This window comes from Bactrocera neohumeralis, chromosome 3 (genome assembly GCF_024586455.1).
Source record: "Bactrocera neohumeralis isolate Rockhampton chromosome 3, APGP_CSIRO_Bneo_wtdbg2-racon-allhic-juicebox.fasta_v2, whole genome shotgun sequence".
Classification (NCBI taxonomy): domain Eukaryota; kingdom Metazoa; phylum Arthropoda; class Insecta; order Diptera; family Tephritidae; genus Bactrocera; species Bactrocera neohumeralis.
The window spans coordinates 65,258,574-65,284,774 of NC_065920.1; the positions used below are offsets into that span (position 1 = coordinate 65,258,574).

At 31.3% G+C, this 26,201-nt stretch overlaps 5 protein-coding genes and 1 pseudogene across 6 annotated transcripts; 4 read left to right on the top strand and 2 right to left on the bottom strand.

Moving 5' to 3' along the window:
• The first annotated feature begins 302 nt into the window (after positions 1-302).
• On the top strand, positions 303-1,768 carry LOC126753553 (uncharacterized). Its single transcript, XM_050465074.1, has one exon. It carries the CDS (start codon positions 413-415, stop codon positions 1,622-1,624), a length of 1,212 nt encoding a protein of 403 aa, XP_050321031.1. The 5' UTR covers positions 303-412; the 3' UTR covers positions 1,625-1,768.
• Positions 1,769-1,858: 90 nt separating this feature from the next.
• LOC126753559 (polyisoprenoid diphosphate/phosphate phosphohydrolase PLPP6) lies at positions 1,859-3,272 on the top strand. Its single transcript, XM_050465080.1, has 2 exons — positions 1,859-1,999; positions 2,438-3,272. The coding sequence occupies exons 1-2, from the start codon at positions 1,997-1,999 to the stop codon at positions 3,056-3,058; spliced, it is 624 nt and encodes a 207-aa protein (XP_050321037.1). The 5' UTR covers positions 1,859-1,996; the 3' UTR covers positions 3,059-3,272.
• A 440-nt stretch (positions 3,273-3,712) lies between these two features.
• Positions 3,713-6,953, bottom strand: LOC126753562 (ribonucleoside-diphosphate reductase large subunit-like). The gene is made up of 4 exons (XM_050465082.1): positions 6,855-6,953; positions 6,331-6,419; positions 6,048-6,225; positions 3,713-5,945 (listed from the first exon to the last, which is right to left on the bottom strand). Exons 1-4 carry the CDS (start codon positions 6,886-6,888, stop codon positions 3,832-3,834), a joined length of 2,415 nt encoding a protein of 804 aa, XP_050321039.1. The 5' UTR covers positions 6,889-6,953; the 3' UTR covers positions 3,713-3,831.
• Positions 6,954-9,380: 2,427 nt separating this feature from the next.
• LOC126753558 (polyisoprenoid diphosphate/phosphate phosphohydrolase PLPP6-like) lies at positions 9,381-10,673 on the top strand (annotated as a pseudogene).
• Positions 10,674-10,958: 285 nt separating this feature from the next.
• On the bottom strand, positions 10,959-14,259 carry LOC126753549 (ribonucleoside-diphosphate reductase large subunit). The gene is made up of 4 exons (XM_050465069.1): positions 14,118-14,259; positions 13,555-13,643; positions 13,276-13,453; positions 10,959-13,174 (listed from the first exon to the last, which is right to left on the bottom strand). The coding sequence occupies exons 1-4, from the start codon at positions 14,149-14,151 to the stop codon at positions 11,061-11,063; spliced, it is 2,415 nt and encodes an 804-aa protein (XP_050321026.1). The 5' UTR covers positions 14,152-14,259; the 3' UTR covers positions 10,959-11,060.
• Positions 14,260-14,607: 348 nt separating this feature from the next.
• LOC126753548 (uncharacterized) lies at positions 14,608-22,901 on the top strand. Of its 2 annotated transcripts, none has more exons than XM_050465068.1 (9): positions 14,608-14,637; positions 15,360-15,998; positions 16,591-16,725; positions 16,926-18,198; positions 18,410-18,528; positions 18,592-18,780; positions 18,858-19,098; positions 20,410-20,546; positions 21,909-22,901. In XM_050465068.1, exons 1-9 carry the CDS (start codon positions 14,623-14,625, stop codon positions 22,074-22,076), a joined length of 2,916 nt encoding a protein of 971 aa, XP_050321025.1. In that variant the 5' UTR covers positions 14,608-14,622; the 3' UTR covers positions 22,077-22,901. The 2 variants fall into 2 exon arrangements, with proteins under 2 accessions (XP_050321025.1, XP_050321024.1); XM_050465067.1 differs by having other exon boundaries at positions 14,612-14,833; positions 15,286-15,998.
• The last annotated feature ends 3,300 nt before the right edge of the window (positions 22,902-26,201 follow it).

Here is a 26,201-nt window from a genome sequence, read left to right on the forward strand (position 1 = left end):
TTGGTATGAACAGGTTTATTTTTAAATTGTAAATAATTTTATGAATTTGGGTTAAATAAATTTTATGTTCAATATACATACCTACAATAAACTTTTGAGTTTTTAAAAGCTTCAATAGTTTTTTTATAGAAGCTTTTTATTACATCGACCGATCGCTATAACTTTAACGAATTGGCGTTGGATTTAACAACGTCCGGCAGGCGCATTAACAAATTCTGGAAAATACCGTATACGATATGAAGGAAAACGAATGATCTGGAATGTCCCTCCAATGACGTTGAAAATTCAGGTGTCCGTTACATTAATTAATTGTCAATTAGCACACAATTTTTAATTTTGAAATTTTGTGTAATCTTTTCGTGGTTGTGGAGTTAATTGTTAAGTCAAAAGTGTGGTAAAGTAAGGTTTATACATGCCTAGACTTCTTGATTTAAGCGTAAGGCAATTAAAAAAGGAATTGGAAGCAAGACAATTGCTAACGAAAGGGAGCAAATCGAAATTACAGGCGCGACTATTACAATCAATGGAGGCCCGTGGGGAAAATAGCGAAAAATATCAGTTTTCAGATGTGGTATCCAAAAATGACAACGAATTACAGGCTTTAGCAGTTTTTGACAATGAGACTCGCACCGCGGTTTCTATGGGAATGACCACTTTATTGTCTGCAATAGCGGGGGTACAAGAGAGTTTGATACAAAATACCACACAAGTTGATGATATACAACAACGTTTCGCAGATGATATAGTTAAAAATTCCGCGCAATTGAAGGAACATGTGCAGGATAGTGCAACGCTATTGGAAGAACGTATACAGCAAAATGCATTGGTAATGGGAGAACGTGCATATGCTGACTTGGCTAAGTGGCGTTTAAATTTATCTGTGCACCTAAAGAAAATGGAAGAAAGGCTATTACACATCGAAGCGATCAATGGACAACTGAGTGCAAGACAAGAAAAATTAGAACGTGATTGGCAGAAAAGTCATCCGAAGGTTGAAAATGAAATCCAAGCTACTGATAGAAATGCGGAAAGGCACCACATAAACGTTTGTAGGAATGAAATACTTGACAATAATCTACCAAAAGTCGTTGACACTTTTCACTCAACTCCACCAACATTCGATGAAACGATGCCTATTTCAATTTTCAAACTACAATTTGAAATGTCTGTAAAGCTTAATAAATGGAACGATGTGGAGAAGTTAGCTGCATTGGTTTTAGCTATTAAAGGCCCTGCTACCGCGATCCTGCAAACCTTTACGAATATAACGAATCTTAATTATGAAGCTGTTATGGCTGAGTTGGAAAGAAAATATGGTAGTGAGCACTGGCGACAAATAAACAATATGCAACTAGTTAATCGCGTGCAGAAACCTAATGAGACAATACTAGATTATGCCAACGATATTGAACGTCTTAGCAATTTAACGTACGCTAATGGTTCCAAGGATTTACTTGAAACAACTAAGATTCAGAGTTTTATAAGAGGATTACGTGATTATGAAATAAAACTAGCAATGTATTCCATGCCAAAGTCAACGTTTATCGAAACACTATCGTACGCAATAACACGAACGGTGGCGTTAGACCTAGCTGGACCGAAGCTTAATTGCAATGATAATTAATATTCCAATTTAGAGAGAATATATTGACACCTATAATGGTCACTGCTATTGTAAATGAAACCCAATTTGCCTTAATAATAATCGCAACTGTGAATAATGTTGTATACTCCATATTAATAGCACAATGAGAAAAACAAGATAAAATTAAGTATATAACTTTTTTTTTCATTTCTTAACAATTATTGGAAGGGTCAGTTTAAACTTTTTGACAAACAAAAAATATCTTAAATTTTATAAGTTAACCAACACTACACAAACTTATTTTGATTCATTATGACCACCCTATGCGCCTACACTTGATTAAATATTTGCAACAATTAGTAATAACAAAGGTGCAAAATATACGTGTAAATTGAACAAAATTAATTTATAATGGTAGGTGAATTTTTGGAAAAAATGTGTATATTTCGTTACATTATTATTGTTTTATATTAGCATGAATTAAATACAGATTTGACACTCCTTTCCTACATGATTCGTTGCTTTAAACTTTGGTGCCTTATTCGTTGAGTAATATCCAGTAAGCACTTGTAATTGCTAGGTGTGGAATGACTTTTGATTGTTTTTATATGTTCATGATTAATATATACCAGCTGTGAAGAAAATGTAGTATGATTTTGTTCAGAGCACAGTCTTCCTTAAGATACCGGTAAATTAGTTTTAGGTAGATGTTATAGTTGTACTGTTTATTAGTTTCGGGAAAAGTAGTTTGAAAGCAAATGTTGACTATATTCGAGAAATTTTTTTTTTTTTTATTTTAAATAATTATATTTTCTGCAAACACAAATACCTATCTACACTTATCTCTTTTAGGGAACCAAGGAACGTTCCGGCGTACTCGGCGAAGTGCTTAAACTAGATGTGTTATGGACAAAAAAATTAGTAACATTTGTATTCCAGTATATACCATTTACCAAATTACGGCTACATTGCAAATGTTTGGAGATATCATGCAACGGCATTGCTTGGTTGGCTGGCTGGTTAGCATTTATTTGGATAGCTGATAGCAAATCACTTTACCAAATGCAGTTAAATCTGCTATTTGGACTAATATTAGATATTATCATAATTGCGGTGTTGAAAGCAATCTTTCGACGTCGGCGACCAGCAGTGTGTACAGATATGCTCACCTTGGGACCTGATAAATTTAGTTTTCCTTCAGGTCATGCGTCCAGATCGGCGTTTATATTCATGTTTTTCACAATGCTAAATCCAGTTTCAGAAATATTATGGATGCCCATATTTTCGTGGACACTAAGTGTGTGTTTGTCAAGAGTTTTACTCAGCCGGCATTATATATTAGATGTACTTGGCGGTATGGGTGTTGGTATTGTTGAAGCGCTTATTGTTGGTCTACTGTGGATTGGTGAAAATGCTGCCTCAAACATTATTAATTATGTCACGAATGATTATTTGCCCGGTGGAGAAGAATAAAAATTATTATTTTTTTGTATTGTATTAAAAAGTTGTATATTTGTTAAGCAAAACGTTAGCCAAAATAAAAAATTGATGTGACTCATTAACAAACTAAGCATAGGAATATAAAGTGTACTCTGTGCAATGAGATAAAAGACACAACAATTTTGTGATAAATATGCTAACACTTAAGATTTTGTATTGTATTAATAAAAAATAAATATGTTTTAAAAATATAACAAGCATTTATGTAAGTATCCTGAATAACAGGAATACCGTACAATGTGCGTATAAAAATGCTTCGTAATGCCCGTCTGTCTGTATAAATGTACGCGAACTAGACTCGGTTTTTGAGATATCGATCTGAAATTTGGCACATGTGCTTTTCTCACTAAGAAGCTACTCGCCACCCCAATAGCTGCTATACAAACTAACCGTGCAAAATTAAGTTTTTGTGAGGAAAACTTTTTTATTTGATAAGATATCATCAGCAAAACCGGCACGGAAAACGGTACAATCTCCGGAATGGAAACTTTTTTTATTTGGGAAGGGTATTGTAGCTTCAGTGCTATTGAACATTAAGTTTTTCATGAATTGTTTGAAAGGGACATTATCGAAAATTTAAATTATTCTCGAAAGTGAAATATAGTTTTTGTTTTTTATGACTATAGATTTCAAATAAGGCTGTATTTATTAAAGTTCATGCAAACATTTCAAAACACCTCTTACACAAAGCAAAAAACTGCTATTTAATAACTTACACTTAACACTAAATTTTTATTTCAAATAATTTATGAGCCGCACGACATACAGGCATCTTTGCTTTCCAGTGAGCAAACCATATCCGCCAGATTTCGGCTGCGATTTGGTGAACCAACTTCATCTACCAAAGGCTGAGTTTTAATTTCACCATTCGTCTCCTTGCGGCCTTTATCCACAGTAAATTGTATAGCATTTGCAGCTGGTTTCGTACGCAAATAATACATGCCAGTCTTGAGACCTGCCTTCCAGCCGTAGAAATGTATAGAAGTAAGCTTACCATAGTTGGGCTCAGCCACGTGTATGTTGAACGACTGACTCTGATCGATGAATGCACCACGATCTGCAGCCATTTTGATCGAGGTTTTCACGGAAATCTCCCAAACAGTTTTGTATAGATCGCGTATGTGCTGTGGTATGCATTCAATATTTTGTATGGATCCGCGACTGGTTATAATATTATTCTTCATATCATCATCCCACAGACCCAACTCGGTTAGATCGCGTAACAAGTGATGATTTACAACTTGAAATTCACCCGAAAGCACACGACGTGTATAAATATTGGAAGTGTACGGTTCAAATGACTCATTGTTGCCCATAATTTGTGCTGTTGAAGCAGTTGGCATGGGCGCAAGCAGCAAAGAGTTGCGGACACCATGTTGCTTTATTTTCTCCTTCAATTCGGTCCAATTCCAAAGATCAGTTGGTGTTTTATCCCACATGTCATACTGTAGAATACCCTTACTAACGGGTGAACCTTTATACGTTTCATAGGTGCCATAGTTTTCAGCTAATTCGCAACTGGCTTCCAAGGCGCCATAGTAAATAGTTTCGAATATTTGCTGATTCAAACGGAATGCTTCTTCACTTTCGTATGGATAACGCATTAGAATTAAAGCGTCGGCAAAACCTTGTATGCCAATACCAATGGGACGATGTCTGAAATTCGATTTCCTTGCCTCCGGCAAGGGATAATGATTAATGTCTATGATTTTATTCAGATTACGTGTAACGGTCTTTGTGACTTCTTTGAGGCGCTTAAAGTCATACGTTTTCTCGGGTGTGACAAACATATTCAAGGCGATCGAAGCCAAGTTGCACACAGCTACCTCATCGGGTGCCGAATATTCCACAATTTCGGTACATAAATTACTACATTTAATTGTGCCAACATTCTGTTGATTACTCTTTCGATTACAAGCATCTTTATACAACATGTATGGTGTGCCGGTCTCCACTTGCGATTCAATAATGCTAAACCAAAGACTTTGTGCTTTTATTTTCTTATTGGCACGTCCTTCCTGTTCATATTTCAGATATAACTTTTCGAACTCTTCACCCCATACTTCATGTAAACCGGGACACTTGTGTGGACACATTAGCGACCAGTCTTCATCGGCTTCTACACGTTTCATAAATAGATCAGGTATCCATAAGGCATAGAACAAATCTCTGGCGCGATGCTCTTCTTTGCCAGTGTTTTTCTTCAAATCCAAAAATTCGAAAATATCAGCATGCCATGGTTCGAGGTAGATGGCAAAGGCGCCGGGCCGTTTACCGCACCCTTGATCCACATAGCGTGCTATATTATTGAACACTCGCAACATAGGCACTAAACCATTTGATGTGCTATTTGTACCCACAATTGCAGTGCCTTTTGCACGTATGCAATGTACGTTCAGACCAATACCGCCAGCAGATTTGGAAATCAATGCACATTGATGTGCAGATGTGAAAATACCATCAATGGAATCGTCCACCATGGTCAGTAGAAAGCATGATGACAATTGCGGCTGCTTAGTGGCAGCAGCGAAAAGCGTTGGAGAAGCATGTGTAAAATAACGTTCGGAAAGCAAGTTGTAAGTTTCGATTGCTGCATCGATGTCTTCGCCATGTATACCGATGGCAACACGCATTAACATATGCTGTGGTCGCTCAACAATTTTGCCGCTCAATTTTAGCAAATAGGAACGTTCAAGCGTTTTAAAGCCAAAATAATTATAACCAAAATCGCGGGCATAAATAATGGCAGAGTTTAAGCGATCAGCATGCTGCTTTACGACATTATAATGAAAGTCCGATATTATAGGAGTTGGTAATCCCGTTTCGTCGCTCACGTGGAAATAGAGCGCACTTATAACATCTAATTAGGAAAATGTAAATATTTACGTTATTCATGCAACCATAGGTAAGTTTTTTAAGCTTTATTAAACTTTGTTGGAAAAAAATTTGTGAAAACACTTACCGGAAAATACTTTTTTAGTATTTTTATGCAAATTTGATATAGCTATGCGAGCAGCCAACGTTGCATAGTCGGCATGTTGTGTTGTAAGACTTGCCGCTATTTCAGCAGCCAAGTTATCAAGCTCTTGGGTGGTGACCCCACAATACAAGCCATTTATAACCTTTAACGTGATGGCCACCTTTTAGGAGTAATTAAAAGGTTGTTAGCTCTTTCTATGTACCGTTGTTTGAAAATATAACATATGTATGTATGTATATGTATAATATGTGTAAATTTTATTTACCGGATCCACGAAACCCATATTGAGGCCATAGCAGAGTTTCTCAACACGAGAATTGATTTTATCGCTGTGTATATCTTCTTTACGCCCATCTGTAGAAAATTAATGACTATATTTAAATTCTAAAATTTTATAGAAATTAAAGTTATAAGTTTTTGCAAATGGAAATTATGCTATTGCCGGCTAATTACCCGAACTGATACATAAGTATGTACTTATGTATATAAAATCATGTTCTATATATCGTACATGTCCAGACATGTCGTACACAAAGCACCTACATATGTATGGTCATATTTCACAACTTGTATATATGTATGTATGTACGTATTATAAGATTTTGTTAAAAAATAAAATAATGACTACCATGGGATAACTAATGTAAAAACGGTAAACCTATCATAGAATAGGCTAATTTAACGCTCTTCTTAGACAAAGTAACCATAAGCATGATGTACATTTTCTTAGAAATTAAATTTACAAACCTGCCCATATTTTAAACAAAATAACCATTAAGCTAAACTTACCTCTTTTAATTACATATAATTTTGGTGATTTCATTTTAAACAAATTATTTTAGACAATTTACAAGAACCAATTAAACTGTAAAATCCGGCAAATTCCGCAAGTAGAATGTTGCTAAAACGCGCCAAAAATACTTTTGAAGTTGGCATACCACGGTATATACAGCAGAGACCGTTTATCTTAGAGAAGGTTCACGTTTCAAATATCGTAACTTTTCGAAGGGGTACTCGGCAGAGATGAGGGAGTCTTCCCACAGACAAATTATAAGCGTGTTTCAACACGAAAATAGCAGAATTGAGCATTTTCAGTGTTAAATGAGAAAATTAATGCTAATTCCAATGTATACAAATTTACGCCTACAGATTTGTTTGTTTATATTTGATCCGTATATATTTGGTATCAAAGCATATACTTAGTACATAAGTATGTACATATGTATGTTAAAACTTACCTATGTACATATTTCATGATGATTCCATAAAATCAGGAGCGGGCATATTAGCCCTCGGGCACGAGTGCACATTTTTAGGGCTAGGTGAGGGTATCATCGCGGGCAAACATGAAGAGGGAAGTGAGAGCAACGTATTATAATACTCCACGCATACTTATATAGGAAGTTGCACTGTGAGTAATAACTGTAAATTTGCCTAACAATTTTAATTTTATTTATAATTACTATAAATTTATAAAATCTAAGACAAATAATAAAAAGTTGAATAAATATTTTATTTTAGTAATCATTTTTTTAATATGTCTTTATAACATTTTAGTTTATTTGATATAATAAATTATATGTTTGGTTTAATCTCATTTGCTATAGCTACACGCATTATTGTACCAAAATTTAAATCAGATAACCTACTTCTTATTTTATGTTTGTTTAATTTCATTATTGAAAAAAATTGTTCACAAGTGTAGGTACTTCCAAACATAGATATAATTTTCGAAGACGAAAGTTTCAAACCATGTTATTTCTTTAAACTTTCTTATAAAAAGTAATTTCAATAATAACTTCAGTTTATGAACCACTGTTTCTTCCAACACATATGACCAAATGAATCTCATGAGAGCGCAATGTAAATGACTATGTGCTGAACACAATGACCGCGACAGACTGCAAACGACATCCGTCAAATATTAAAATACACATGTTTTTATGGACACAGTTATTTTGACAACTGCACGACTACACGACTGCAGACCGACAGTTGACGTTCTCGCTAACTTCAATATATTCTTATATTTGCCAACGACAGTAGGACGACAGAAGAGTAGACAGTAGAGTTGAAGGTAGAGAGATGAGGTAGAGTGGTGATGCCACTAACATGTAAAATGTAAAATTATTCACAGCTCTAACAAACTTGACGTTATTTTACAAATAAAAGCATAAAATAGCTCTATTATGGCTCTATTATATCATTTGTAATAACAATTGATAATTTAAAACAAATAAATTTATCTATTTACTTATGTTTTGCTTAAGCAATTTCACTTTGAAGAAAATATTAAAATTTCATTGAAGTGCAAGGTATTAGTATGGTCACAACGAAATTGTGTACATGCAAAATGGTCAACTGCGTTGTCTTGTGTACATGCCGGCCATTGTTATGTTGCTGCCTTCTCACAAATGTACATGCAGTAGGATTCACAACGCCATTTTCAGTTCACTGTCGTGCTGCTGCAGTCTGTCGCGGTCATTGTGTTCAGCACATTAGCCAACAGCGCTTCCATCGCCCACTTACCATAGAATTTCCAACGATTTGGGGTTTTCCCCGTATAAACGAGTCAGCAGCCTCTCACAACGCAGGGTTGCCAATCTCGATATACTGTAGTAATTATAAGAAATGTCTTCAATATGTTTGAAATTTTCTTAAACTAATTCAAAATTAGGGTCGAATGCTATTATTTATAAGTATATAAACTATTTTGAATAGTTTAATTTCAGTTTTGATATTTTATATTATGAAAAAATAATTAAAAACTTAGATGTGTACAAAACTACATATACGTCAGCGATAATGGTATGCCCAACTTATTCCAGTGTGAGAGCGCCTCAAAATAAGTGTTTTTTGTAACATTTTCCATTATGGCCAGATCGAACAAAATAAGAATATTTGGGCATTTCAAATTAAAACACCCAACATTTATTACGATTGCAAATTATTATATATTGGACTTTTAATATATGACGAAACTACTTAAATCCTTTTTTATGATTTTATGGTATATTAAAACAACTGACTTTTGATCTTTCAATACTTAATAAGGTGAATTAAGCCTGTTAGTTCTCAATTAATAAATGTTTTTAATTAATTGTAATTGAAAATTAATTCTATTATGCATCAAATTACAAAACATTTCATGAAATATATTTAAATTTCGCGATCTTGAACGGCGGCAACAAATTCCTCCGTTCACATATATTTTTGCTATAATTTCAATCTGGCCGTTCCAGTCATTCCAATTGCAATATCTACCCAATCCAGTAAATTGTCACAGTTCGGTAGGTGAGCGGCTCTCTCATTTCCAGTGACAGGAGAGTTGGGGATCTCTTTATCTCTGATTTCCAGTGACAGGAGAGTTGGGAATCACTTTTTTCCTGTTTCCAACAATTAGTAATAACAAAGGTCAAAATATACGTGTAAATTAGACAATATTAATTTATAATGGTAGGTGAATTTTTGGAAAAAGTTTGTATTTCATTACATTATTATTGTTTTATATTAGCATTAATTAAATACATGTTTGACACTCCTTTCCTACGTGATTAGTTGTTTTAAACGTTGGTGCCATATTCGTTGAGTAATGTCCATCCAACACTTGGAATTGCTAGCAGTGGGAATGTCTTTTGATTGTCTTTATATGTTAATTTATAATATATGTATATTAGATGAGAAGAAAATGTAGCACGATTTTGTTCAGAACAGAGTTTTCCTTAAGATACCGGTAAATCAGTTTTAGATAGATGTTATAGTTGTACTGTTTATTAGTCTATTGGGAAAAGTAATTTGAAAGCAAATGTTGCCTACATTCGAGTAATTTTCTAATAATTTTAAATAATTATATTTTCTGCAAACACAAATACCTATCTACACTTATCTCTTCTAGGGGACCAAGGAACGTTCCGGCGTACTCGGCGTACTTCTTAAACTAGATGTGTTATGTACAAAAACATTAGTTACATTTGTATTCCTGTTTATACCATTTAGCAAATTACGGCTACATTTCAAATATTTGGAGTTATCATGCAACGGCAATGTTTGGTTGGCTGGCTGGTTAGCATTTTTTTGGATAGCTGATAGCAAATCACTTTGCGAAATGCAGTTAACACTGCTATTTGGTCTAATATTAGATATTATCATAATTGCTGTGTTGAAAGCAAAGTTTCGACGTCGGCGACCAAGAGTGTGTTCAGATATGCTCACCTTGGGATCTGATAAATTTAGTTTTCCTTCAGGCCATGCGTCCAGATCGACATTTATATTCATGTTTTTCACAATGCTAAATCCAGTTTCAGAGGGATTATGGAAGCCCATATTTTTGTGGACACTAAGTGTGTGTTTGTTAAGAATTTTACTCAGACGGAATTATATATTAGATGTACTTGGAGGTGTCGGTGTTGGTATTGTTGAAGCGCTTATTGTTGGCTTGAAGTGGTGAAAATACTGCATCAAATATTATTAATTATGTCACGAATGATTATTATAAAGTGTACTCTGTGCAATTAGAGAAAAGACACAACAGTTTTGTGGTAAATATGCTAATACCTAAGATTTTGAATTGTATTAATTAAGAGTAAATATGATTTAAAAATTAAACAACCTTTTTTATATCTTGAATGGGAGGAAACGTTGGAGATCGTATGTGTATATATAAATGATTGGTGATGGTCGTCTTCCTGTATGAACGTGAATTAAATTCAGTCAAAGATATCAGCTTCAGTACCACCAAAGATTAAGTTTTTCATGATTTGTTTGAAAGGGACACTATCGAAAATTTAAATTATTTTTGTCTTAAAAATATGGCGTTTGTTGCTTATGACTACAGATTACAAATAAGGCTGTATTTACTAAAATTTCTGTAAACAACAAAGCAAACAACTGCTATTTAATAACTTACACTTAACACTAAATTTTTATTTCGAAACTTTTAAAACATTTCATTTCAATACAAACATAATATTATTTTATAATCATAAGAAAAATAATTTATGAACCGCACGACATACAGGCATCTTTATTTTCCAGTGAGCAAACCATATCCGCCAGATTTTGACTGCGATTTGGTGAACCAGTTTCATCTATCGGAGGCTGAGCTTTAATTTCACCATTCGTCTCCTTGCGGCCTTTATCCACAGTAAATTGTATAGCATTTGCAGCTGGTTTCGTACGCAAATAATACATGCCAGTCTTGAGACCTGCCTTCCAGCCGTAGAAATGTATAGAAGTAAGCTTACCATAGTTGGGCTCAGCCACGTGTATGTTGAACGACTGACTCTGATCGATGAATGCACCACGATCTGCAGCCATTTTGATCGAGGTTTTCACGGAAATCTCCCAAACAGTTTTGTATAGATCGCGTATGTGCTGTGGTATGGATTCAATATTTTGTATGGAGCCGCGACTGGTTATAATATTATTTTTCATATCATCATCCCACAAACCCAACTCGGTTAGATCGCGTAACAAGTGATGATTTACAACTTGAAATTCACCCGAAAGCACACGACGTGTATAAATATTGGAAGTGTACGGTTCAAATGACTCATTGTTGCCCATAATTTGTGCTGTTGAAGCAGTTGGCATGGGCGCAAGCAGCAAAGAGTTGCGGACACCATGTTGCTTTATTTTTTCCTTCAATTCGGTCCAATTCCAAAGATCAGTTGGTGTTTTATCCCACATGTCATACTGTAGAATACCCTTACTAACGGGTGAACCTTTATACGTTTCATAGGTGCCATAGTTTTCAGCTAATTCGCAACTGGCTTCCAAGGCGCCATAGTAAATAGTTTCGAATATTTGCTGATTCAAACGGAATGCTTCTTCACTTTCGTATGGATAACGCATTAGAATTAAAGCGTCGGCAAAACCTTGTATGCCAATACCAATGGGACGATGTCTGAAATTCGATTTCCTTGCCTCCGGCAAGGGATAATGATTAATGTCTATGATTTTATTCAGATTACGTGTAACGGTCTTTGTGACTTCTTTGAGGCGCTTAAAGTCATACGTTTTCTCGGGTGTGACAAACATATTCAAGGCGATCGAAGCCAAGTTGCACACAGCTACCTCATCGGGTGACGAATATTCCACAATTTCGGTACATAAATTACTACACTTAATTGTGCCAACATTCTGTTGATTACTCTTTCGATTACAAGCATCTTTATACAACATGTATGGTGTGCCGGTCTCCACTTGCGATTCAATAATGCTAAACCAAAGACTTTGTGCTTTTATTTTCTTATTGGCACGTCCTTCCTGTTCATATTTCAGATATAACTTTTCGAACTCTTCACCCCATACTTCATGTAAACCGGGACACTTGTGTGGACACATTAGCGACCAGTCTTCATCGGCTTCTACACGTTTCATAAATAGATCAGGAATCCACAAGGCATAGAACAAATCTCTGGCGCGATGCTCTTCTTTACCAGTGTTTTTCTTCAAATCCAAAAATTCGAAAATATCAGCATGCCATGGTTCCAGGTAGATGGCAAATGCACCTGGTCGTTTACCGCCACCTTGATCCACATAGCGTGCTACATTATTGAACACTCGCAACATAGGCACCAAACCATTTGATGTGCCATTTGTACCTGCAATTGCAGTGCCTTTTGCACGTATGCAATGTACGTTCAGACCAATACCGCCAGCAGATTTGGAAATCAATGCACATTGATGTGCAGATGTGAAAATACCATCGATGGAATCGTCCACCATGGTCAGTAGAAAGCATGATGACAATTGCGGCTGCTTAGTGGCAGCAGCGAATAGCGTTGGAGAAGCATGTGTAAAATAACGTTCGGAAAGCAAGTTGTAAGTTTCGATTGCTGCATCGATGTCTTCGCCATGTATACCGATGGCAACACGCATTAACATATGCTGTGGTCGCTCAACAATTTTGCCGTTCAATTTTAGCAAATAGGAACGTTCAAGCGTTTTAAAACCAAAATAATTATAACCAAAATCGCGGTCATAAATGATGGCAGAGTTCAAGCGATCAGCATGCTGCTTTACAACATTATAATGAAAGTCCGATATTATAGGAGTTGGTTTTCCCGTTTCGTCGCTCACGTGGAAATAGAGCGCACTTATAACATCTAATTAGGAAAATGTGAATATTTACGTTATTCATGCAACCATAGTTGAGTTTTTTAAGCTTTATTCAACTTTATGAAAAACAATTTGTGAAAACACTTACCGGAAAATACTTTTTTAGTTTCTTTATGCAAATTTGATATAGCTATGCGAGCAGCCAACGTTGCATAGTCGGCATGTTGTGTTGTAAGACTTGCCGCTATTTCAGCAGCCAAGTTATCAAGCTCTTGGGTGGTGACCCCACAATACAAGCCATTTATAACCTTTAACGTGATGGCCACCTTTTAGGAGTAATTAAAAGGTTGTTAGCTCTTTCTATGTACCGTTGTTTGAAAATATAACATATGTGTGGATATGTATAATACATGTCAATTTTATTTACCGGATCCACGAAATCCATATTGAGGCCATAGCAGAGCTTTTGAACACGAGAAGTGATTTTATCGAAGTGTATATCTTCTTTACGCCCATCTGTAGAAAATTAATGACTAATTAAATTCTACAATTTTTTAGAAATTAAAGTTATAAGTTTTGCAAATAGCAATTAAGCTATTGCCGGCTAATTACCCTAACTGTTAAAATGCAATACATAAAGAGCTACATATGTATGTATATACATACATACATATATAAAATCATGTTCTATACTTACATCGTACATGTCCAGACATGTCATACACAAAGCACCTATTTCACAACTTGAATTTACATACTTATGTGTACATATATTATAAGATTTTGTTAAAAAATAAAATAATAATTACTATATGTATATTTATGTAAAACTGTTAAATCTATCATTCCATAAAGTATAGGATAATTTAAAGCTCTTCTTAGACAAAGTAACCATAGGCATGATGCACATTTTCTTAGAAATTAAATTTGCAATACCTGCCCACATTTTTAACAAAATAACCATTAAAATAATCATAAAGTTAAACTTACCTCTTTTAATTACATATAATTTTGGTGATTTCATTTTAAACAAATTATTTTAGACAATTTACAGGAACCAATAAGACTGCAAAATGCGGCAAATTCCGCAAGTATAATGTTGCTAAAACGCGCCAAAAATACTTTTGAAGTTGGCATACTTTTTCAATTGGCAAATAGCTTGAGCGAAACAGAACAGGGAGCCATTCCCCATTTATTTAACAAAATAACAAGACGCAGCTGAAACTACAAACCATGACGCTTAAAATTTAATATAATATTATACTAAATAACATATAACATATTTCTACTTAATAGTGTTTAAAAACAATAAATATTTTTGTGCAAAACTGATATACAAGGCAATATAACAGGGTGTGGGTGAACCAAAAACGGTTGCAAGTTAAAAATAGCGCAACTATAAAGTTGGCCTCTCTATGCTGGCAGGGTTCTTGCGCAATAACGCCAGCACATGGCAATACTATACATGATTGGTGTTGTTCGTTGCCTTGTAATCATGGTGATTGATTTGGTCTGCCTCAAATAAGCAAAAAACTATAGTTTCTTTTGATAATGTAGAAAAATCGATGTATACAAGTGTTCAAAAGTGTTTTTTACCTATCCAAACATTAAAATTCAGGGCATATATACCCGTTAATAATAGTAAATAGAGTGTTAGTAGATGTGATAAGGACGATAAGAGATTTGCTGTTGAAACGCGCTAGTTGGTAATTGTTGGCAACAACGTTTGATATGATGCAGATGCGTTAGCGCTCGCAACAAAACAAAAAAGCGGATATTCGGTCAACTCGTTCAATAAACACAAAACAAAAGCATATATACCAGTTGTGTTTTATATGCGAAGATATGTAGATTGAACTGAACTGAATGTGAATGTGATGATTACATATATTTGTGTACACGTTTAGATTTTATCACGATTTTTATGTGTTGGTGTTTGCATGCAATGCGTTGAATTATTTTTGTGTAACGGAAACTCTGGATTTTCTTGTGTGTGAGAGAAATGTCTCAAAATGTCTTGTTCTGGCTGAACATACTAGTATAGCGCCTTCATATTATTAGATTTTATTGTGAATCTGTTCGGATGCGTTAAAAAGGGCGTTCTGTTTTTTTATATATATATTATTAATTAATTTATAACATTGTATATTGTTTTAAGATTGTGAAGTGCTTAAATTGTGTGAAACATTAATTTCATATAATCCAATAACTATGTGTAATGTACCACCTAAGTTCTTTCAAGTTTGTCGTTTATGCCTTACTTTGGTCAAAGAGCATGACGTTGAGGTGCTGCAAATATTTAATTCATCATCATCAGCAGCAGCTACAGCTACAGCGACGACGAAAACGAATGATTCGTTTGGCTCTGAAAATGAAGCAAAAGAAATCACGGAAAATACCCCCAACCAAGAGTTTCACCATCATAAACATCATCGACAAATCCAATCACTTCATTTCGGAAGGCCACAAAGTAGCTGCAGCACAAAAAATGATTGTAGCTCTGATAACCTATCTCTATCCCCTGTACCAGTTTTTAAGAGTGAGGAAGAGATACCAGATAATAATCTAAGTACATTTGTGCCGATTGTGCCTTCTTCCATTGCTACAACTGAGACTTCTACATATGGAATCAGTCAATTGATGTCTAAATCATTGGAAATAAACGAGGTGGGGGGCTTTTCAACAACTAATCCACATATACAAGCAGAAAATGCCACACATGTGAAACGCAAGATTACATTATCCAATGATAACGAAGAAGGCAAAAGCAATGATGGCATATCTCTGGGAGAGGAGGTGTTCAAGAAGGAAAACCATGATGATTCATCACCACATATTACCATTCAAATACTCAGCTGTCTCTCTATAAAGGTACGTAATAAGTAGGAGATCCGATTACGACACCACTGACAATAATTAAACTGATAGGGTTGCCGGCTAATTTGTATTTACAAGATGCAAAAATCGGTTTACTTGCACGTTTTACTGCGTAACCAAAGTTTTTATTTGTTCAGAAAATCTATTTTATAACTTGACTGTTTATCGACTTTATAAGTATATAATATGTATATATAAAATTGTGTTATGTGTATATTTACTGCGAACGGAAATCGTGTTATGTTATGTAGCATGTGCATGTGAGCCTGCGACAGGAGTTATCAGACGCATATCAACATACGGTGAAATTATCAGGCGATATCAGTTGTGCAGCACAGCACGTGCAGTGAATCTCCTTTTGTTAGTAAATAAATGTTGTTGTGTGTTATCGTGTTGTGCAAATATCGATATTAAGCCTGTGTCAACAGTAGTGTTGCCAAATTTTTGCACGACTTTGTGTGATAACAATATAGCTGTATTTTCTTTTATATATGTGAAGTTAAAAACGAAATAACTAAACAAAATTTTATTTAAAAAAATTTGTTTAGATATATTCATATATACTAAATTATTTTATATTTTGTAGATTTCACCAGGTGATGGCTTGCCCGCCATTATTTGTAACAACTGCAGAACACAATTGAATGCATTTTGGAACTTTCGATTGATGGCTCAAAAAGCAGATTTTACATTAAAGGAATTAACGAAGTTTTCGAAACATGTAAGTTTAAAAAAAAATAATTAACTGTTGCAAACGAAATGCTCTTCCTCTGGGCAATTTTCCTTTGTGGAACAAAATAACCTTAATTATTACGGTGTTTGATAAAAAGAGAAAATTGAAATTTTTATTACGTTAATTGCAAATGCAACACATTTTGTGGTTTTTATTCATGTGTGTTAACTTTCACCTCTCTTTTACAGAATTCTGCCGAAGCCGATACTAGTTTTTCCGGTCACTCAAAATCGCCTCCTTGCGGCAAGTCTTCTTCAGAGCGTATGGCAGCAAGGGCTTTAACCGAATTAAGTAAATCCTCAAAAAATTTTTTTGCTAATTATAATCCTATAATTGCTACTGCCGATAATTATGCTGAAGCTGGCACACACACTCCTGCAGTAACCACTAAAGCGTTGCATAAATCGAATATAAATGAAAATGAAGATATTTTTAATGTTGCATCTTGTTCTTCAAAAACTCCGCCCATATTGAGAAAAAAATTACGTGCGTTATCACCACCATTAGCGCCGCCCCTGCCGCCTCCACCACCGCCGTTACAACAAGCCGCCAGATCAGCAGGTGAAACGAAAACAAGTGTACCGGGGAGTCAGGCAACAACGGATGAAATGTTATTAGAAAATCGTGCGACCACAGAGTATTATACGAATAATAATACACCGTTAAGTTATGATGGTCTTATTTCGCCAAATACAATTGCAAATAGTTTAATAAATTTGAAAAATGAAAATCTACCGAATATTGAGAATATTCGTAATCTACAACAAAAACTCGAAACGGCGGCAGTGCTTATGGATATTAGTAAAAAAGTGATCATATCACCACCATGCTCGAATCGTCAGTCTCCAAATCTACCTTCAATGCAAACAACAGATGAAAGTATTAAAAATTCTGTGATAAAAAATGAACGTCCATCAAATGAAAAGACAACAACAACTACAGCATCAACTGTGACAGCAACGGTTACAGCAACACAACAAGATGGAAAGGAAATAGACTTATCAATTAAAAAAGCGAAACATGAATTCTCAAATACACAACCAACAACTACAACAACAACTGTATCTCAATTATTACATTACACTCGTCCTACAATACTCGAATTACAACAGCAACATCAACAAAAACAACAGCATCAGCCACCACCACCACCACAACAACAACAACAACAACAAAAACACATACAACCTGTAAATTTAGAATTAGAAACAACAAGTATTATTAAAGGAGGAATTGAAATTAGAAGTAGACCTTGTAGTAGTACCCAATTATCAATACCTATTAAAAAGGAAAATACAACTCCATACACAGACTCCGATGAGAGTTCCGATTCGAATCGTTTGGAAATGGATATGGGTTCCATGTTGAATGAACGCAAAACGCCGGATAGTATAACGTCGGAGGAGCAAGCAACAGATGTTGCGACTACACAATTGTGGCAGGCGCTTGCCCGATCAGCTGGTGAGTAGACAAAAATCACTAAAGCATATACATAGCTGTCTTACAAACTGTACGTTCAGAATCAGAACAATGTTAAAAGAAGTGCACCTGTTTAGAATACCAAACTTCGGTGTGGTCGAAGCTTACGTTTTTTCTTGTTTTTAATATAAATTATTAGAAAATACATTTTAATATTTCATTACAATCCAGTAATCGGTGCTTTCTATTACAGCAAACAACGAAAACAATCAGCTGCTCCGACATATGATACATCAATCGCTTGTATTCCCTGCGCCGCCTGCTGCTTTATCGGCTGAGAATGTACCTGAGGAACCGATGGCATTACTAAAGGCAAATCCCCAGTCATTAGATTTATTTCATACAAACTGCAACATTAATTTTTCGTCTTTGCAGAATGATAATATAAATAAATTATGCCGACGAAAACAAACATGCCCGACGAAAAATGATACAATTGAACAACTGCCTAATGTTATGGCTGTTAATGCCCAAAATCTCGAGATTAATGCCAGTACACATAATCAAGTCGCAGTAGCGGCCGCAGCTGCAGCAGCTGCTGCTGCCTCCATGCAGGATAAGAAGGTACGTTGCAATGCGTTTGACTTTTAATTTGCACGTAAATAATTTATAAACAAATCGTTTATTTTTCTGCACGTTAGAACAACAAGAATGCTAATGCTAGCCCAGCCGGTATTATAAGCAATCCAAAGGATATGTCCTGCTCCAATTGTGGCACACTCACCACGACTATTTGGAGACGTAGCATTCGTGGTGAAATGGTGTGTAATGCGTGTGGGCTCTACTTTAAATTGCACGGTGTAAATAGGCCGCATTCAATGCGACGTGATACGATACACACACGACGGAGACGTCCGAAGGAGTGTGAAAAGTTGAAGAAGAGTAAGTTTGTGTACATAATATTATTGAAATTACAGTATATTATTAAATGTGTGTGAGTGTATTAAGTTTTGTAAACAAGCAGGTTTAATGGTTGAAATTTAAGGCTGAAAAATATTTTTTTAAATTCAACTAAAATAAAATTTTCAAAGACAATAAAAAATAAAAAAATAAAAATAAAAAAATAAAAAATAAAAAAGGAAAAATACATAAATAACGAAAAAAATAGTTTAATAATAAAAATAAATAAAGTAAAGAAAAAATAAATAATTTAAAGAAAAAAAATAAAAGAAAAAAATTAAAATATTATTACAAAATGTTTACGTGTTGTGTTTTTTTATTAAAAAATATACAAAGATTGCAATTTTTACGGAATATTTTTTAAATAAAATATTAATTTTACCCGCCAAAAAATAATAAATAACAAATAAAAAAAAATACTTAAATATAAAAATAAAAAAACGAAATATAAAACAAATAAATTAGATAAAAAATAAGATTAGAAAAAATGAAAAAATTAAATTAGAGAAAAATAAAAATTAAAAATTTTAACTGGTTTTTTTTTATACAATTGACAAAGATTGTAATTTTTATGGAATATTTTTTAAATAAAATATCATTTTTACAAGTCCAAAAATAATAATACCGAAATAAAATAAAGCAATTAAAAAACTCAAATAAAAAATAATAAAAAAATATTAATTAACTAAATAGAATTACGGAAAAAACAAATCAAAAAATAATAATTAAAAAATAACAGATTAAAAATAAAAAAAATTGAATTAGGGAAAAATTAAAATAAAAAATTTGTACTTTGTTTTTTTTATTAAAAAACAAAGAAATATTATTTTTATCAAACTTTAAATAAAATAATGTAAAAAAATTAAATAATAAAAATAAACAAAACAAATAATAAAAAAATAAAATAATAAAAATAAACAAAACAAATAATAAAAAGTAAAATAAAAATGTATAATGAAAAACAAAAAAAAGAATAATAATTAAAAAATTAAAACAAAAAAAAATAAAATTAAATTATTAATAAAAATAAAAATATTAAAAAGAATAAAATTATATAAAAAAATATTTAAAAATTAAAAAATAAAATTAAATAGAAGTATTCAAAAAAAATTTATTACCTTTAAAATTTACTTCCAATGCTAACAGTTTTCGCCGAAATTTTTGCTAAACTTTTTTTTATTAGAAATGTATTAATACTGTATTTTATTATATTATATACATACATACATATATTTAATAATACTTTTATAAAATATCTTTTCACCAAAATTACTAATAATTTACTTTTTCTAGAAAATAAACGCGCAGGTTCGCCTTCCGAAGTCTTATGCAAAATGCCCATTTGCGGTACGAGTGGCCCAGGCGTTGAACTCAAACAAAATGTGTTCTTAACAGTTGAAAGTCCAGAGCCATCTGGTTTTTCCTTTGCGGTAAGTGCATGCTTATGACTTCAATAACTCACCCCACAGTTTTTTTTTGTTTCATATACATATTGTGATTTATATACAATTTACATATTTTTATAATTTTCTTGTAAATTCAGTTGATTTCAGTATCATTTGTTTATTAATTTTAAATTACTAATCAGCAAACTCCCACTTTTTACTTTTCACACTTACAATCCACAGAAAGAAACCTAACAAATCTTGAACTGCTAACAGCTTAATCTTATCCAGTCATTATTTGCACAACAATTTGCAAAGTTAAATATTAATATTTTTCTTGCTCATACTCAAATACATTAAACAATACCCATTCACGATTATTGATTTAAGTAGATATGTGTGTGCTTAGTATGAATGTACTATGTATACATATGTACAAGTGTATATATAGTATGTGGTCGAATATATTGCTCAAGCGGATACGCTTGTGTAAGCAGAAATGCATGAAATTATTTTATTTTGATAGCGTAGTGTAGATAAATATGTAAATGTACAACAATTATGCAGAATAATACATTATTTGTGACCTTTTTCATGTGATTTTTAGTTTTCGAATTGCGAAATTTGCAAATTTTTGAACAATTTATTGTTTACGTAAAGAAAATTATGGGTAATATGTGATTTTTCATCAAAATTTATTATTTTTTAAAATAAATTTTGATTAAAAATCCTTTTAAATTTTATTATTATCGAACGCATTAAAAATTATTTTTTGACTACAACTCTGTGTCTATATATACGCGAACTAGTCCCTCCGCTTTTGAGATATCGATCTGAAATTGTGCACTTGTCCTTTTCACCCCACGCAGCTGCTAATTTGTCGGCATCGCTGTTATTGGACCTCTAAAACGTATACATAGCTGCCATACAAACCAAACGTTATATGGAAAACTTTTTTATTTGAAAAGATATCTTTACAAAATTTCGCATGGATAATTATCCAAGTCAATGCTACAAACTACGAACATATTGTACAGATCGGTTCACTATAACATATAGCTGCCTTACAAATTGATCTGTCGAAATGAAGTCTTTGTATGGAAAACTTTTTTTTATTTAATTTATTTTTTTACTATCAATAAATTTGATGTGCTCCTCTTTGTTTTTGTTTATTTACCTACTCTTTTCTGTTTCTCCGTTAAATCTAACATTTTTAAATCATTATTAACACAACTGAACAGCTTACCCAACATAACCTCAATTCATGCACAATTCCGCACGCTTCCTCAATAACAAAATTTCACTATAATATTACAAACAATAAATAAATATAATAATTTTAATTAAATATTAACAAAAACGTAAATAAAATCGAAAATTACAAGCAATTATATTAAATATTTGCAGAAGTACAAGCGACACATAGATGAGGAGCGGGCGAATATCATCAAAGATGGTTTGCTAAAGAAAAAGAAACTGCAACAAGGTACGATTAAAGGGGAATTCAATCAGATGGATGATTTTTTAGTACCTCTTAATCTTGTCTCCAGTGAAAATAATACTAAGTTAACATAAAACGCCAAATCAGAGAAATCAAATCAAAATAACGAAATAAAAATTACAAAAAAAGTAAAAAAGAAGTTACAAAAAATTATTAAAATAAAAACAAAAACAAAAAAATTCAATGCGAATGTTTAGCAAGTAGACTATGAGTGCCGCGCAAGCAGAAAAATATTAAAAAAAAAACCACAAACAAATTATTTAATAAAATTAAAGAAATATATGAGAAGAAAACGTAGAAGCAGCAGCAAAAGGAGGGTAATTACAGCGCAAAAGTAAGAATAGAAAGAAACGAATACCAAAACAGAAATGAAACAATGTTTATATAGAGTGGTAGGTAAAGCGATGTTTTAACATTAATTAATTAATTAATTTAACCAAGGGCATATATACTTAATACATACAATTTTATAAGTTAATAATTTATTGTATAATTAAAAGTTAAAAACAAACAAAAAAACGAAGCTTCAGTATTTTTTGAACCACAATGACAATGTTTATTACTACCCAATTACATAAATAATAGAAATGCTTGTTTTAAATATACAAAAAACAACAACAACAAAAAATATATATACATATATATAAAAATAAGAAGAATTGTACATATTAAACAAAGCGAAAGAATTGAATCTGAACAAAGCAAAACCAAGCAAAGAAGAAAGCAAAGCAAAGCATAAACAAAAACAAAAGTAAAAGCAAAAAAAAAATAGTTAATACACACACTCACTTTAAAATCTCTTGCCTATATGCGAATCATGTGATAATTACTTACATTTAATCTATAATATCGAACTTATTAATCTTATTAAAAACAAAAACAAAGCAATATAAATTTCACATACAGGGTGTTTTATTCGCATATATTAATGGACAATCACAGAAAGGTCTTATTACTCAAAGTTCAAAAACTTTTTAAAACGTACATATGTACATACACAGGCAAACATTATGTTGCAAAAGCAAAAACAGAAAAAATGATGAAAAAATATTTAAAAAAAAACACAAAAAATTATAATATGAGAGTAATGTCTAACATTAACAACATATTAAAATATATATATAACTTAACAAATACTTACGTACATTTTAAGGCTTGTAATTTTGTCCACATATTTATTACAATTACTTAATTACTTTTTTCACGGTAGCACACCAAAAAATTATAAATTATATATATACATATAGGTATGTATATAAATTATATATGTATATACTATACATATGTATATTTAACAAAAACAAAAAATTGAAATAATAATTATATTAACGAACACAAAGAGCAAATGTATTATCTGCAACACTTAAGTCGTTAATCGATGTTTATGTTTGAGCTGTTTTATCAGTATTAGCGCAGATTTGCATATATTTTTATAAATAATACACGCTACGCAACCAATCGTAGCAACAACAACGCTTTCAAGTACATATACATACATATATCAACATGTATGTATTTATGTACATATATCTATGTATTTTATGTAGCATAGCGGCAGGTATATATATACAACTGTATATGTATATGCATAACGGCCACGCCCACAAGTCGCAACTTCGTGCTGTAGACTACAAGTTGCCTGTTTTCATACTCTCTACTTCTACTCTTACTCTCCCGTTTTTCATTTTTCGTTTGTTGCGCTCATTTACTTACTAATATATAACTCTTGCGAGAGACGCTCAAGAAATACGCGAATTTATTGTGAAGATTTTTGTAACTTAACATAGATCGTTGAACGATGCAAATATGTACATATGTATATATGCGCACCCTAATGTGTATATATGTATGTTTCTATGTAATATTGTAATATTTCTACTTTTTTTGTTGCTGTATTTGTCGTGTTTAACTATAGGTAGAGTAGCGTAGAGCAGCTTAGTATTTACAATTTATTATTTAAATTTTTCTAATTTTTTTAAATTTTTTTTATTTAATATTATTTTATTTTTTTTTAATATACATATTTGCATTTTTTTCCTTTTTTTATTTCAAACTTTTTTTAAATGTTGTACAATTTTTTAATTAAGATTATTTTTTAATTATTTAAATTTTTTGTCTTAATAATTTTTTAATTATTTAATTTTTTTAATAATTTAATTTTTTTTTAATTATTTAATTTGTTTTTTAATTATTTAAATTTGTTTTTTATGATTTTTTATGTTTTTGTTATTTTTTTTTTATTTTTTTTATTTTTTTTTTTGTAATTATTTAATGTTTTTTTAATTATTTAAATTATTAATTAATTTTTAAATTATTTAAATTTTTTTTTTTCTGTTTTTCACATTTTTTTTTTATTATTTAAAAGTTTTTTATTTTTAATTTTTAAATTGTTTTATATGATTTTTTTCATTTCTTTTTTCAATTTTTTTTTTTAATTTTTTTGCTTTTTCATTTAATTTTTTGTTTAAAACTTTTTTTGTATATTTTTAAATTAAGATTGCTTTTAATTATAAAAATTTTTTTAATTATGTAATTATTTTTTTTAATTATTAACCTTTTATTTTTATTATTTCAAAGCTTTATTTTAATATTTTATTTAGTTTTATATGATTTGTTTGATTTTTTGATTAATTTTTTCAAATTATTTTTTAGCTTTTTTTTATTAATTTTTGAAATTTATTTTCATCTTTTTGTTTCTTTGTTGTTAAATTTTATTTTTCGTAATTTTTCTAATTTGTTTTTATTTTTTTTTTTTTTATTTTTTAAATTAATTTTTAAATTATTTTTTATTAATATTTTTTTAATATATTTTTTTTAATATTTTTTTTTTTTTTTTTTATTTTTTTATTTTTTTTTTAATATTTTTTTTTTTAATTTTTTTTAAATTTTTTTTTAATATTTTTTTTTTAATATTTTTTTTTTAAATATTTTTTTATATATTTTTTTAAAAATTTTTTTTTTAATTTTTTTTTTTTTTTTTTTTTTTTAATATTTTTTTTTTTTTTTTTTTTATATTTTTTTTTTTTTTTTTTAATATTTTTTTAAAATATTTTTTTTTTAATATTTTTTTTTTAATATTTTTTTTTTTAATATTGTTATATAACAAATGATGTAACGCATATGTATGTATATCTAAATCCGAGCCGAGCCGCAACACGTGTGTGCAGCATAGATTTGTTTTCAATTTTGCTATTAACAGTATATAAGAAACATGAGTTAGGCATACTTTTAGGTGTAGAGGCATAGGCACTAACACAGACACACAAAACTAAGTTTTCTACACAAATACTTGATTTTGCAACTCAGTGAAACGTGTGATTTAAAAATAATAAAAAATGCTTTAAAGTTGGCTTAAAATGGAAAAATAAAAAATAAATAAAAATTAAGAAATATAAAAATTATTCAAAAATTATTTAAAAATTCTTCAAAAAAATATATACATACATAAATTATGTGCAACTCAAATTTCATAAAAGCTGCTTTGTCGCCTAATTTCTCTAAATTAAAAATTTCTCAATTACAAAAACAAAAATTGATTAAAACGCTTTTCTGTTGCAAAAAATGTATATTTGAAAATAAAATTGGTATTTTAACGGTTCAAATTTAGAATTTGAAAGGAATTTATATAAAGTTAGTTGTAGGGCATTTAAAATTGCGTTCTCAAAGGAAAATCGAAATTAAAAAAAAAATTAAAATTGATATTAAAAATTTGTATATTTTTTATAAATATATAAAGCGTGATCTACTTTGTATTCAAATTCATTAAAGCTGAATTTTACTGAATTCAAAAAAAAAAAATACAAAAAAGAAAAGAAATCCAAAAAGTAGCGTAGGCCGGACTTCACCTTAGGCATAGGAAGTCTTTAAAAAAGCAAAAAAACAAAAGAAAAATTATAAGCATTAAATTTAAAACTTGATAATCAAAAATTTTTAAGTATTCGCTATTGCAAGAACAATTTAGGTAGTCTTTTTTCTCTCATACACACTCGCACACACACACACAAACACACATACACCTACACTTTTTTCTCACTTTTTAGGTATGTATAGCAGTAAACTTATGAAAATTGCGAAAAAACTAACTAATATTAAATATAAATACATATATTTATACTAAAAAAGAAAACAAAAAAAAAAAATTGTAAAAATTTCAAGCCCTTGCGAGGCCGTGTAGCAATTTATGCGCACTTACAAATTGA